Genomic DNA, 11,541 nt, shown 5'->3' on the forward strand with positions numbered 1-11,541 from the left:
ACCCTGTGCCAATCTGGGGACACCAGCAGGGCCCATCCCTGCCCCAGCCTGCAGCCCCCCAGAGCAGGAGCCCCCAGGCCAGTCCCTGCACTCTGGGCACTGCAGCATCTGACCCTGCAAGGGTCACCCAGAGTCAGCAAACAAGCAGCTGCCCTTTGGAACCAGGGCTGAGCCCTGCCTGAGGCAGCCAGAGCAGGGGAACCATGGCAAACACCCCCCTCATCCTCTCCATGTGTCTGCTGGGAGCTTGTCTTGGTGCTGAGAGCACAGGTGAGTTGATGCAGAGCCCAGCAAGCCCCACTGTGGCAGCAGGGTGTTACAGACAGGGCACAGGCTGTCACCTGTGCAGCTTGTGCAGCCCTGGAGGGGACAGAGCTCCGAGCACTGCTGCACTCACAGCTGCTCTCTGAGCTCTGCCTCTGTCCTGGGGAAGGAAATGAACCTTTCATGCTGGTTTTATACAGTGTGTCACAGGGATTAGCTTGGAGAATGGGCTTTTTTTCAGGTTTTTGCATCTTTAAGCTTTCAGAGCAGGATTCAGCCATTTTAGAGGGCACACACAGAAGGGGAAAGGGAGAGCACTGCTGGTGGAGTGACAGTCACACCTCAGTGTGTGCCACCCTTTGTCCTGGAGAGCAACCAATGCTCTCCTGCACAGAACACTGTGAGGATGGTTCCGAGGCAGAGCCAGGGTGATTTTAACAAAGCTGGGGCCCAGCAGAGCTGATGGGTGTGGGCAATCACACACACTAATGCAGCAGGGGCTGCCCCAGCAGAGTGAGCTCCTGTTTGCTGCAGGGCTGCCCTTCCTTCTGCCATTACAGCATTGCTGGAACCAGGCTGGGAAAAGGCTCTTTCCAAACTGTTTGCTCAGCAATGGAAAGTGAGCAGAAGCTCATGTTTTGGCACCCCCCAGGCAGGTGTTCCCCAGTAAAATGCAGTGCACAGGACAGGTGTGCCCTGCCAGGACCTGCCCAGGGGCTCTCAGTGTCTCAGACTGTGGTTCAGGGGTTTTGTCGTTATTAGATCATGTGAAACTGCATCTGAGTGATCATCATATGATAAATAATGTGATTGTTAAATGTAATGATTGATTGGTAATTGAATGGAATTAATCATAATAAGAATCATGAGAAACGATGTAATCCTAACAGGAATCATGAGAAGGGATGTTTGGGGGACCTGATGAAAATTACAGGAATTCATACTTGGATAAGATCAATGTATACAATAGAACAATATGGGTTTAATCATTAATATATAGTTATATAACAAAAAGTGTATAAAATCATGTCCATCTCAAATCCACCTCGGAGTCAGATTTGGGTTTGTACCCTGCAGAGGCAAAATCCTTCCACACCAACACAGGCAGGACAAGCTGTGTGCCCAAACTAGACCTCACCAAGCAGCAAGAAAAGCCTTTTGCTCCCCCCTAACAGCTCATTCCAGGCTGTGTATCTGAGCTGGGAGATTCTCAGAGCATCTGCTTTAAGCACCATTCAGCACTGCCCATCCCCCTGCTGCCATTCCTGGAACTGGCTGTGCCCCTCTGGCTCTGCAGGCTGATCCTTTGGGCTGGGCTGGGCTGGCTGATAGAACCAGCTCGGGTCCTTGTGACAGTCCTGGAATGTGGCTGGCAGGGGGCAGAGGAGGGGAGGGTTTGTCTGGGGGAGCAGAGCCTGCCAGCCCTGCCCAGCCCAGTTTAGCCCAGTTTAGTTTAGTCCAGCCCTGCCCAGTTCAGTTCAGCCCATCCCATCCCATCCCAACCCATCCCAGTTTAGCCCAGTCCTGCCCAGCCTAGCCCATCCCTATATCCCTATATCCCATCCCATCATCCCATCCCATCCCATCCCATCCCATCCCATTATCCCATCCCATCCCATAATCCCATCCCATCCCATTATCCCATCCCATTATCCCATCAATCCCATCCCATCAATCCCATTATCCCATCCCATTATCCCATAATCCCATCCCATCAATCCCATTATCCCACCCCATCCGTTGCAGTGTTCATGAGCAGTCCCGAGGCCAGCTCGGTGCTGCAGAGGCACAGGAGAGCCAATTCCAACCGGCTGGAGGAGGTGATTCCTGGCAACCTGGAGAGGGAGTGCATCGAGGAGAGGTGCAGCTACGAGGAGGCCAGGGAGGTGTTTGAGAATGAGGAGAGGACGGTGAGTGAGCAGGGAGCAGCCCTGGCTCCCTGCAGGGACAGGGGAGCAGGGACAGAACCTGCAGGGACAGGGGAGCAGGGACAGAACCTGCAGGGACAGGGGAGCAGGGACAGGGGAGCAGGGACAGGAGAGCAGGGACAGAACCTGCAGGGACAGGAGAGCAGGGACAGGAGAGCAGGGACAGGGGAGCAGGGACAGGAGAGCAGGGACAGAACCTGCAGGGACAGGGGAGCAGAGGGACAGAACCTGCAGGGACAGGGGAGCAGGGACAGGAGAGCAGGGACAGGGGAGCAGGGACAGGGGAGCAGGGACAGAACCTGCAGGGACAGGAGAGCAGGGACAGGGGAGCAGGGACAGGAGAGCAGGGACAGAACCTGCAGGGACAGGAGAGCAGGGACAGAACCTGCAGGGCAGCTCTGCCTCGGTGCTTTATTCTCATTTGTGGGGCTGGGGAGCTGCTCTGACACCCCCATCACCCCCTGGCTGTCCCTGCTGCTGTCCCTGCAGGGCTTCTCCTCCAGCTTTGGAGCAGCCGGGCACTGCTTCACCCAGGAATGAGAAAACAAAGAAACTTCTTCTTCTTTCCCTTTGCAGATGCAGTTTTGGCAAACCTATGTTGGTAAGAGCTGCTTTCTTCGTGTTCTAATGCTTAATGTTCATCTCTGGGTGCATAAAGAGCTGATGTTACTGGGACAAATGTATTTCAGCATCCAGAAACTGTAATGGCAGAGCCAGGCAGAGACCTGCACCCCAAATCCTGCAGCACCCACAGATTGGGTCTGTCCTGTTGGTATAGAAATGGCAAGCAAAAAAATCCCAAAAAAAACAAAACCAAAAAAACCCCAAACAAACAAAAAAACCCCAAACAAACAAACAAAAAAAAAATCCTAAAAACTAAACAAAAAAATCAAAACAAAACAAACCTAAACAAAAAAAAAAGTCTTAGCATTTTAGCATAACTTCAGCATAACTCAAGCAGGGTTCAGGGTTTTTCTGAACACATTTCAGAAACCTCACAGAACAAAACCAGTTCAGGCAGCCTGTGGATCCCACTGAGGCCAGGTCACGCTCTGGGTCTCAGTTCCAGCTGTGGCACAGAGTGAAACAGCCCAGCAATAATTAACACCCCTCAGCCAACAGCAAAGCCTCAGTTCTCAGCAGAGAGCTCAGACAAGGCACAGTGAGAATCCCTGGAAATGCCATTTTGAACTGGAGACTCGTTGTGATCATAGCAAACAGCTGTTTGCAATTCTCACTGGTTTCTTTCCACATCTACTTTTCCTATTCAGCTCCATCCCCAACGACTCCTTGGTCCCTTAACAGAAAGATCCCAATGCCCACTACACCATCTGAAAGTAATTTTAAGGACTTTCAATAAATGAACTGTTTTGTAGATTGGCAAAATGCCCAGAACATCTCACTAAAAAACCTTAAATAATTCAGATTGCTCAGTCCAGGCTATAAAATAAAAACATTACATTTGCATTGCAGGACTGTCCTCTGAATAGACAACTGATGGAGCTCAGGGCTGCATTTGTTTGCTGCCACTGTAACAAATCAGAAATAAGGGATGCCATCTATTCCTTAGTTTGCTGTTCAGGATCTCCCCCTGCACAGCTCCCAGGCACCAACAGCAGCTGCAATCCTCCCCCAACACTCAGACAAGCCCAAACATCCCATCCCTGTTTGCATTTTCCATCCCAGCCCATTGCCTGCCTGTCCTGGCACCTGCAGGACACAAACTCTGCACTGCCCTTCCTGCACACCTGCCACGAGCACTGCAAAGGGCATCCCCCATCATTTAATATTTGCATTTAACATCACTGATTCACTTCCCCTAAGTTTTAGATCACCCATTTTGCACTAGTGAGTGTTTTCATTAAAGCCTGAGGCTGCAGACTGCAGGCAGCTGTGACAATGAAAGCTCTGGAGGAAAAATCTGGAGCAGGTGATGTCAGTACAGGGCTGGGAAGGAAAGAGAAACAAGATTCTTAATCCCAGATACAGACAGGTCTCCACACCCCCATGGACAGACCCAAACCTTCCCAGAACAGCATCAGTGTTAAATTAGTGTTAAAACAACCCAGATTGGGACACTTAAAGCCCTCCTGAAGCAGCAAACCTAAACCTGTGTGATTTGGCCAGATGTGAGGTCCTGCTGGGGAGGCTCTGCTGGAGGAGCAGGAGGAGGGGACAGAGAACAGGGGAGAGGGGACAGGGGACAGGGGACAGGGGACAGGGACAGGGGACAGGGGAGAGGGACAGGGACAGGGGACAGGGGACAGGGACACAGCCCTGCTGCTGCTGCTGTCCCCCAGAGCTGGCAGGGGCTGCCAGGACCTGGCTGCTGTCCCTGGAGCAGCCTGCTGTGACTCTGCTGTGCTCTCTCCAGACGGGGACCAGTGCAGCCCCAACCCGTGCCAGAACGGAGCTGTGTGCAAGGACCAGGTCAACTCCTACGTGTGCTGGTGCCCAGCTGGCTACGAGGGCAAGAACTGTGAGATTGGTAGGTGCCAGGCTGCCCTGCTGAGCCCCGGGCTCCCAGGGCTCCTGTCCCCTCTGGGGCTCCGTGGGACACACCTCGCTGTGCTGCAAGGCCCGGGGGTCGTGCCTGGGGTGCAGCAGGGGGGTCTCTGCTCCCCTCTCTGCCCACCCAGCCTCAAGGGCTGCAGGGCAGTGCTGGCACACAGCCCTTCCTTTGTGTCCCACCACGAGCCCCCGTGGAACCCCCACTGCCCTTTCCCTTCCTCCTGCCAGGCTGAGCAGCAGGTGCTGGGCAGGGCAGGATTATCCTGACTAACTCAATGGCACTCTGCTTAATTCATAATTATAATTATCAGCAGCAACCTTGATTCTGGAGGCAAATTAAAGGCAAATATTTTCCTGACGGGTTGAGGAGTTTATGGAAACCAAACAGCTGATAATTTAAGCAAGAGGGATATTCAGCTCCTATAATATAATCAGGGGCTGTGCAACTGGCATAATGTGCTAGACTCGCTGCACTAATAAAAGATTCTCTTTCTAGTTGTATTTCTGCTCTGGCAAGAGAGGAGTGTACGTTAAAAAGAGCATTTCAAAGTTGCATCAAATTTAAATAGTCTCGTTGCAGACTTCTTGGGGAAGTGAGGAGCAAAAATAGAGCTGGAAGTGAGGCGTGAAGAAGAGCTCTGTAAAAATAGTAAATGATGGCATTGAAATGGCTACAGGAAGGGAGGTGTCCTTGAGGAAGTAGGAGTGGAGTTAATCTGCCGTGAAGTTATTTGGAAACTAGCTGAGAATTGCAGATTGGTGGTTCCCCAGCACAGAGGAGTGAGGGCTGGGCAGGGGAGGGACAGGGGAGTCACTTGCTCCATCACCCTCCTGCTGAAATCTCCCATTTCAGACTGATGGAGCCTCAGCAGGAGCAGAGCCCAGCACAGAACTCAGAGTTCAGCACAGAGCCCAGCACAGAACTCAGAGTTCAGCACAGAGCCCAGCCCAGAGCCCAGCCCAGAGCCCAGCCCAGAGCTCAGCTCAGAGCTCAGCACAGAGCCCAGCACAGAGTCCAGCACAGAGTCCAGCCCAGAGCCCAGCCCAGAGCCCAGCACAGAGCCCAGCACAGAGCTCAGCCCAGAGCTCAGCTCAGAGCTCAGCACAGAGCTCAGCACAGAGCCCAGCCCAGTGCTCAGCTCAGAGCCCAGCCCAGAGCCCAGCACAGAGCCCAGAGCCCAGCACAGAGTCCAGCACAGAGCCCAGCACAGAGCTCAGAGCCCAGCACAGAGCCCAGCACAGAGCTCAGAGCTCAGCACAGAGCTCAGAGCTCATCACAGAGCTCAGAGCTCATCACAGAGCTCAGCACAGAGCCCAGCACAGAGCTCAGAGCTCAACACAGAGCTCAGAGCTCAACACAGAGCTCAGAGCTCAGCACAGAGCTCAGAGCTCAACACAGAGCTCAGAGCTCAGCACAGAGCTCAGAGCTCAACACAGAGCTCAGAGCTCATCACAGAGCTCAGCACAGAGCCCAGCACAGAGCTCAGAGCTCAACACAGAGCTCAGAGCCCAGCACAGAGCTCAGAGCTCAGCACAGAGCTCAGAGCTCAACACAGAGCTCAGAGCTCAGAGCTCAACACAGAGCTCAGAGCTCATCACAGAGCTCAGCACAGAGCCCAGCACAGAGCTCAGAGCCCAGCACAGAGCTCAGAGCCCAGCACAGAGCTCAGAGCTCAGCACAGAGCTCAGAGCTCAACACAGAGCTCAGAGCTCAGCACAGAGCTCAGAGCTCAGCACAGAGCTCAGCACAGAGCCCAGCACAGAGCTCAGAGCCCAGCACAGAGCTCAGAGCCCAGCACAGAGCTCAGAGCCCAGAGCCCAGCTCAGAGCCCAGCACAGAACTCAGACCCCAGCACAGAGCCCTGCCTGGCTCCATCTGGCACAGGCTGTTCTCCCCCTCTGCCAAGAGCACAACTGTGGGGAAATCACGTGGATTGTCACCAAATATTTGCAGGAGCCCGTCAGGGTCAGGCTGCCAAATTCCAGCTGTTGGAGGCAGGAGGCTGTGCCAGGGCTCTGTGAGTTCCTCAACCTGCCTGCTCAGAGAAATGCCCCTTCACCCTGAAGGGATGGGATTGCCCTTCTTCCCATCTCCCTAAAACCATCACCTGCTTCCCTTGGCCTGGGCGTTACTGAGCCCAAACCCCCAAACCTCAGCAAGTGTCTGGCCAGCTGTGCTCCCAAACAGCTCTCACAATTTCATTTTAATTTCTTTCAGACTTCACCTGTGCCATTAAAAATGGAGGCTGCAAGCACTTCTGCAGCCACCAGCCCCCAAAGAAGGTTGTGTGTTCCTGTGCTCCTGGCTACAAGCTCCATGAAGATGGGAAGTCCTGTGAACCTACAGGTCAGCTTTAAAACTGTTTTAAGGGATTTGGGTTCAAGTTTTCAAGGCCTTATCCTGGGTTTAGTTACATGAATTTCCTACCTGCAATACCCTCTTGGAAACCTTGTTGCTTGTTTTCCTGCTTAGCAGATGAAGAGCCTGACCCTGCACTTTCCCAAGGCAGATGTGGGGTCTGCCTGGAGGGACTCAGTGCAAACATCCCTTTTTTAGCCTGGGTGAGTGGGGAGGGAAGGTACTTGTCTAGGAATTTGTTCAAAGGCAAATGCTGGTTTCAGATGGCTGCTCAGACAGGCTCCAGCCATCCTAGAGTTGTAAATCTGGATCAGGAATTTCCTGCAGGCAGGAAGGTGATGCTCAGCTCCACCCAGCCAGGGCTCACTCCTGTGTTCCTCCAGCACGAGTTATTTACTGACTCTACACTGAGGAGCCTCTGAACTTCTCAGAACAAAAGATTTGCTTGCTGTAAATCCTCCTGAGGGTCTGTTTTGAGGCTGGTCATGACCCAGTGTTTTATAATCTGAGCTGGGTGGGTGCTGGTGGAGGTTTGTGGAGGTGCTGTCCTCCCAGCAGTGTGGATCTGCAGGGACCCTCAATGAGAACTGGGCTGTGGGTGGGCTGGAAGGAAAATGCACAGCTTGGGGCTGCAGCTTCCCCAGGGGCTGAAGAATTGCTGTTCCCCAGCCCTACCCTGCTCCCACACTATTGCAATACCCAAAACTACACTGACACAGACCCAACCCACCACAACACAGCAAATTAATTAGGCATGAACCTCTCAGCAGCACATCTGGCAGAGAGGAGAGTGAGCAGATAAATATTTGTTCTCTGAAGTCAGTTGAACATTTGATGCTATCACACTTCTGACACCTGACTGCCTGGAATCCTGGCCACAGGGGATTCATCAAGAGCTCAGGCCTTGTTGCCCAACATGCTGTATCACTTTCACTGGGGCAGAGAGGTTTACAGTGTGCAAGAAGATCAGATTTCAGGCTGGGTGATTGCCCTTCCTGTAAAAGCTTAGCTTTTGTTGGCTCTGAAACCTTCATTTCCTAGGCTAAGCTTGCAGGTACCACTTTCCATCACTCAACACTCAGCTGAGTCCTGTTCCTGAAGTGAACTGTTTAAAAATAAAGGATGAAGTCTCAGTAGACCACACTCAAATCTGATTTTACACTAATGTTTGTTTGCTCTGTGCTTCTGAAAGCTTTTCTGATGAAGGACAATGCCTGGTGCTATTTACTGTTTTGACTGCCACCAGCAGCAGGAATTCAGCACGCACTGTGTGGGAGAGGAATGGGAAGAGCTCGTCTGAAACGAGCTGCTGATGAGCTCTCCATTAGCAGAGAAAATATACAACTCTGGGAAGAGTTTATTAATGTTTTCCTCACCTTGGTGCCAGGCAGGATTATGTGCACAGTTGGCAGCTGCTGCTTCCTGCCCTGTCCCAGCTGCTGCTCTTTGTTCTGCAGTCACTGCAGCCAAGTGCTGCCTGTCCAGCCCGGGGCTCCAGGTGTGCAGCACACCCTGCCAGGAGCAGCCACAGCTGCCCAACAAAGCTGTTCTCCCTGTTAAAGCTGTCCAGGTGTCATTCCAAAGCCCAGGAACAATCCGTGCTTTTGCACACACCACTCTCACTGCAGCTGCCGGGCACAGGTACCCCGGGTACCTGCTGAGCAGAGGCAGCGTCCCCTGCTCACCTGCCCCTTGTCACCGTGTGACACAGCCCGTCCCAGCTGTGCCTGCTCCTCTCCAGTGCCCTTCCCCTGCGGGAGGATCACGGCTCCCGAAGCCAAGAGGAAGCTGACCCGATCCATGAACACCTTCGAGCACTGGAACATCACCGGCGATGACCTTGACGAGGGGCTTGACGAGGGGCTGGAGAACAGCACGGAGAGCAGCGCTGCCAACAGCTCGGAGCCCGGCGCCAGCATCTCCCCCGTGCTCAGGACGGGCACTCGCGTGGTCGGCGGGGCAGACAGCATGAAAGGAGAGGTGCCCTGGCAGGTACCACCCTTCCTGCATCCCCCGGCACCCTACAGTCACTTCTGAGCACAGGATCATCTCACTCCAATCCCCAAAGCCTGTCCCTGAGGTTGGGCTGGCAGTAGTCTCCAGCCTAACAGAGCACAGCTGTTTATTCCAAACACAGCTTTATGCCACAGCAACAAAACCTGTCTGCATGGGGCTCTCCCCTGGCAAAGAAAGCCAGAAGTCAGTCACAGCAGCTTTACCTGGTGGGGCACAAAGGGCTGAGCTTCACCAGCAGATTGCCCAGCAGCCCATGGATGGATCAAAAGTGAGCTCAAGGCTGAGGGAAGCGAGGAGCAATGCAATTGATTTTTTTGGCTGTATCAGTTTTAGCAAATCATAGAATCATCCAACAGTTTCGGTTAAAAGGAACCTTAAAGATCACCTGGTTCCAACCCCCTGGTGTGACCAGGGCCCCTTGCACTGGTCCCGGCTTACCCAAACCCGAGTGTGATTTCCCCTGCTCCCACAGGTGCTGCTGGTGAACAGCGAGGGCTTGGGCTTCTGCGGCGCCTCCATCATCAACGAGAAGTGGGTGGTGACGGCAGCGCACTGCCTGAAGCCGGGCTACACCCACAACCTCACTGCTGTGGCAGGTGAGCACCTGGCCAGGGCAGGGAGCACCTGGGCACGGGGATCCCGCCCCGGGCACGGCCCCGGTGCTGCCCCTTCGCCCACCCGGCCGCTCTCCCTCCCCTGGCCGAGCCCCCCGAGCCGGACAGGTCACCGGCCCTGCGGGCACCAGGGGCGGCACTGTGCTCTGGGGGCTGAGAAAGGGGAAGGTCAGGCTTCTTTTCACTAGTACATTGCTTATTTTAAACCAAGATTTTTCATCAGCGAGTTCTGCGCTCTTTGGAGCAAGGGCGACATCCCCTTATACCTCTCTGAGGATGCTAAATCCCCAAAAGAGCCGGGGGTGCTAAATCCCCAAAACGCAGCTGAATCCCCAAAACAGCCACTTTGCTGCCGACCCCGGCAAAAGCAGCTGCAGCTGTGGTGCCGGGTGTGTGCCCGGTGTCCCAGCCTGGTGCCAGGTGTGTGCCCGGTGTCCCAGCCTGGTGCCGGGTATGTGCCCGGTGTCCCTGCCTGGTACCGGGATCTCTGGTGCCGGGTGTGTGCCCGGTGTCCCAGCCTGGTGCCAGGTGTGTGCCCGGTGTCCCAGCCTGGTGCCGGGTGTGTGCCCGGTGTCCCAGCCTGGTGCCAGGTGTGTGCCCGGTGTCCCAGCCTGGTACCGGGATCTCTGGTGCCGGGTGTGTGCCCGGTGTCCCAGCCTGGTGCCGGCTGTGTGCCCGGTGTCTCGCCGGGCTGTCCCGGGCCCGGCACGGGAGGAACCTTTGCAAGGCTCAGTCCCAGAGCAATCCGGGCCCGCAGCCCCCGGGCTGGGCTGGGATCACAGCGCGGTGGCCCCGCACGGCCCCGGCCCGGTCCCCGCTCCCCGCAGGGAGGACGCAGCCCCGTCCCGCTGTCCGTGCAGGTGAACACGATGTCCGCAGCGATGAGCACACGGAGCAGCGGCGGAAGGTGGTGAGGCTGCTGCCGCACCCCACCTACAACGCCTCCATCAACGAGTACCACAACGACATCGCGCTGCTGGAGCTGGAGCAGCCGCTGACCCTCAGCCCCTACGTGACCCCCATCTGCCTGGGCAGCCGCGAGTTCACCAACGCGCTGCTGAAGCAGGGCGTGGGCACCGTCAGCGGCTGGGGCCGCCAGCTCTTCCGCGGCCGCAAGGCCACCACCCTGCAGGTGCTCAGGGTGCCCTTCGTGGACCGGCCCACCTGCCTGAAGAGCACCTCCACCACCATCCTGCAGAACATGTTCTGCGCCGGCTTCCCGTCCGGGGGCAGGGACACCTGCGAGGGGGACAGCGGGGGGCCCTACACCACCGAGATCGAGGGCACCTGGTTCCTGACGGGCATCACCAGCTGGGGCGAGGAGTGCGCCTTGCCGGGCAAGTACGGCATCTACACCAGGGTCTCCAAGTACGTCAAGTGGATCAAGCAAACCACGAGGCTGCCCTAGCCCGGCGTGCGGCTGCTGGGACGGACCGGGAGCTGCACGGCGATCCCTGCGCTCCAAGAAACACTTCTGAAGGAAATGACTTCTGCCCTTGGGAGGCGACACTGGAGAGAACACAGTGAAAACGTGGTAATAAGGAAATAAAAAGCCCTTTTAATGACCCGTGGTTGCATTTCTGAATGCGCTGGTGCTGTGAGGCCCCAGACCCCGAATGCAGAGGTTGGTGGATCAGCAGGGGAATGGCTCACACGTGTCCCAGGCCAGTGTGCCACCAGCACAGGCACTGGTGCTTCAGCAGCATCCCAGGAGCAGCAGCCAGGGAGGGGAACACGGCCAGCAGGGCACCCACTCTGCTCCCAAACAGATGTTTGCACATGGAACAGGCTGGGGTTCATCACAGGCAGCAGCCATGGTCCGGCTGAGATGGGCACGGGGGGCTGGGGA

At 55.5% G+C, this 11,541-nt stretch overlaps 1 protein-coding gene across 1 annotated transcript; it reads left to right on the forward strand.

Moving 5' to 3' along the window:
- Window positions 1–201: 201 nt before the first annotated feature.
- On the forward strand, window positions 202–11,126 carry F9 (coagulation factor IX). Its single transcript, XM_079318738.1, has 8 exons — window positions 202–270; window positions 2,011–2,174; window positions 2,769–2,793; window positions 4,567–4,680; window positions 6,922–7,050; window positions 8,804–9,054; window positions 9,551–9,674; window positions 10,553–11,126. The coding sequence occupies exons 1-8, from the start codon at window positions 204–206 to the stop codon at window positions 11,098–11,100; spliced, it is 1,422 nt and encodes a 473-aa protein (XP_079174864.1). The 5' UTR covers window positions 202–203; the 3' UTR covers window positions 11,101–11,126.
- The last annotated feature ends 415 nt before the right edge of the window (window positions 11,127–11,541 follow it).

The sequence above is a fragment of the Erithacus rubecula genome, assembly GCF_903797595.1.
Source record: "Erithacus rubecula genome assembly, chromosome: 15".
Classification (NCBI taxonomy): Eukaryota; Metazoa; Chordata; class Aves; order Passeriformes; family Muscicapidae; genus Erithacus; species Erithacus rubecula.

Coding starts and splice junctions, on each gene's coding strand:
- F9 (XM_079318738.1), top strand. CDS start 204: ATGGCAAACACCCCCCTCATCCTCTCCATGTGTCTGCTGGGAGCTTGT. Junction 271..2,010: donor TCTTGGTGCTGAGAGCACAG/GTGAGTTGATGC, acceptor CATCCGTTGCAG/TGTTCATGAGCAGTCCCGAG. Junction 2,175..2,768: donor TTGAGAATGAGGAGAGGACG/GTGAGTGAGCAG, acceptor TTCCCTTTGCAG/ATGCAGTTTTGGCAAACCTA.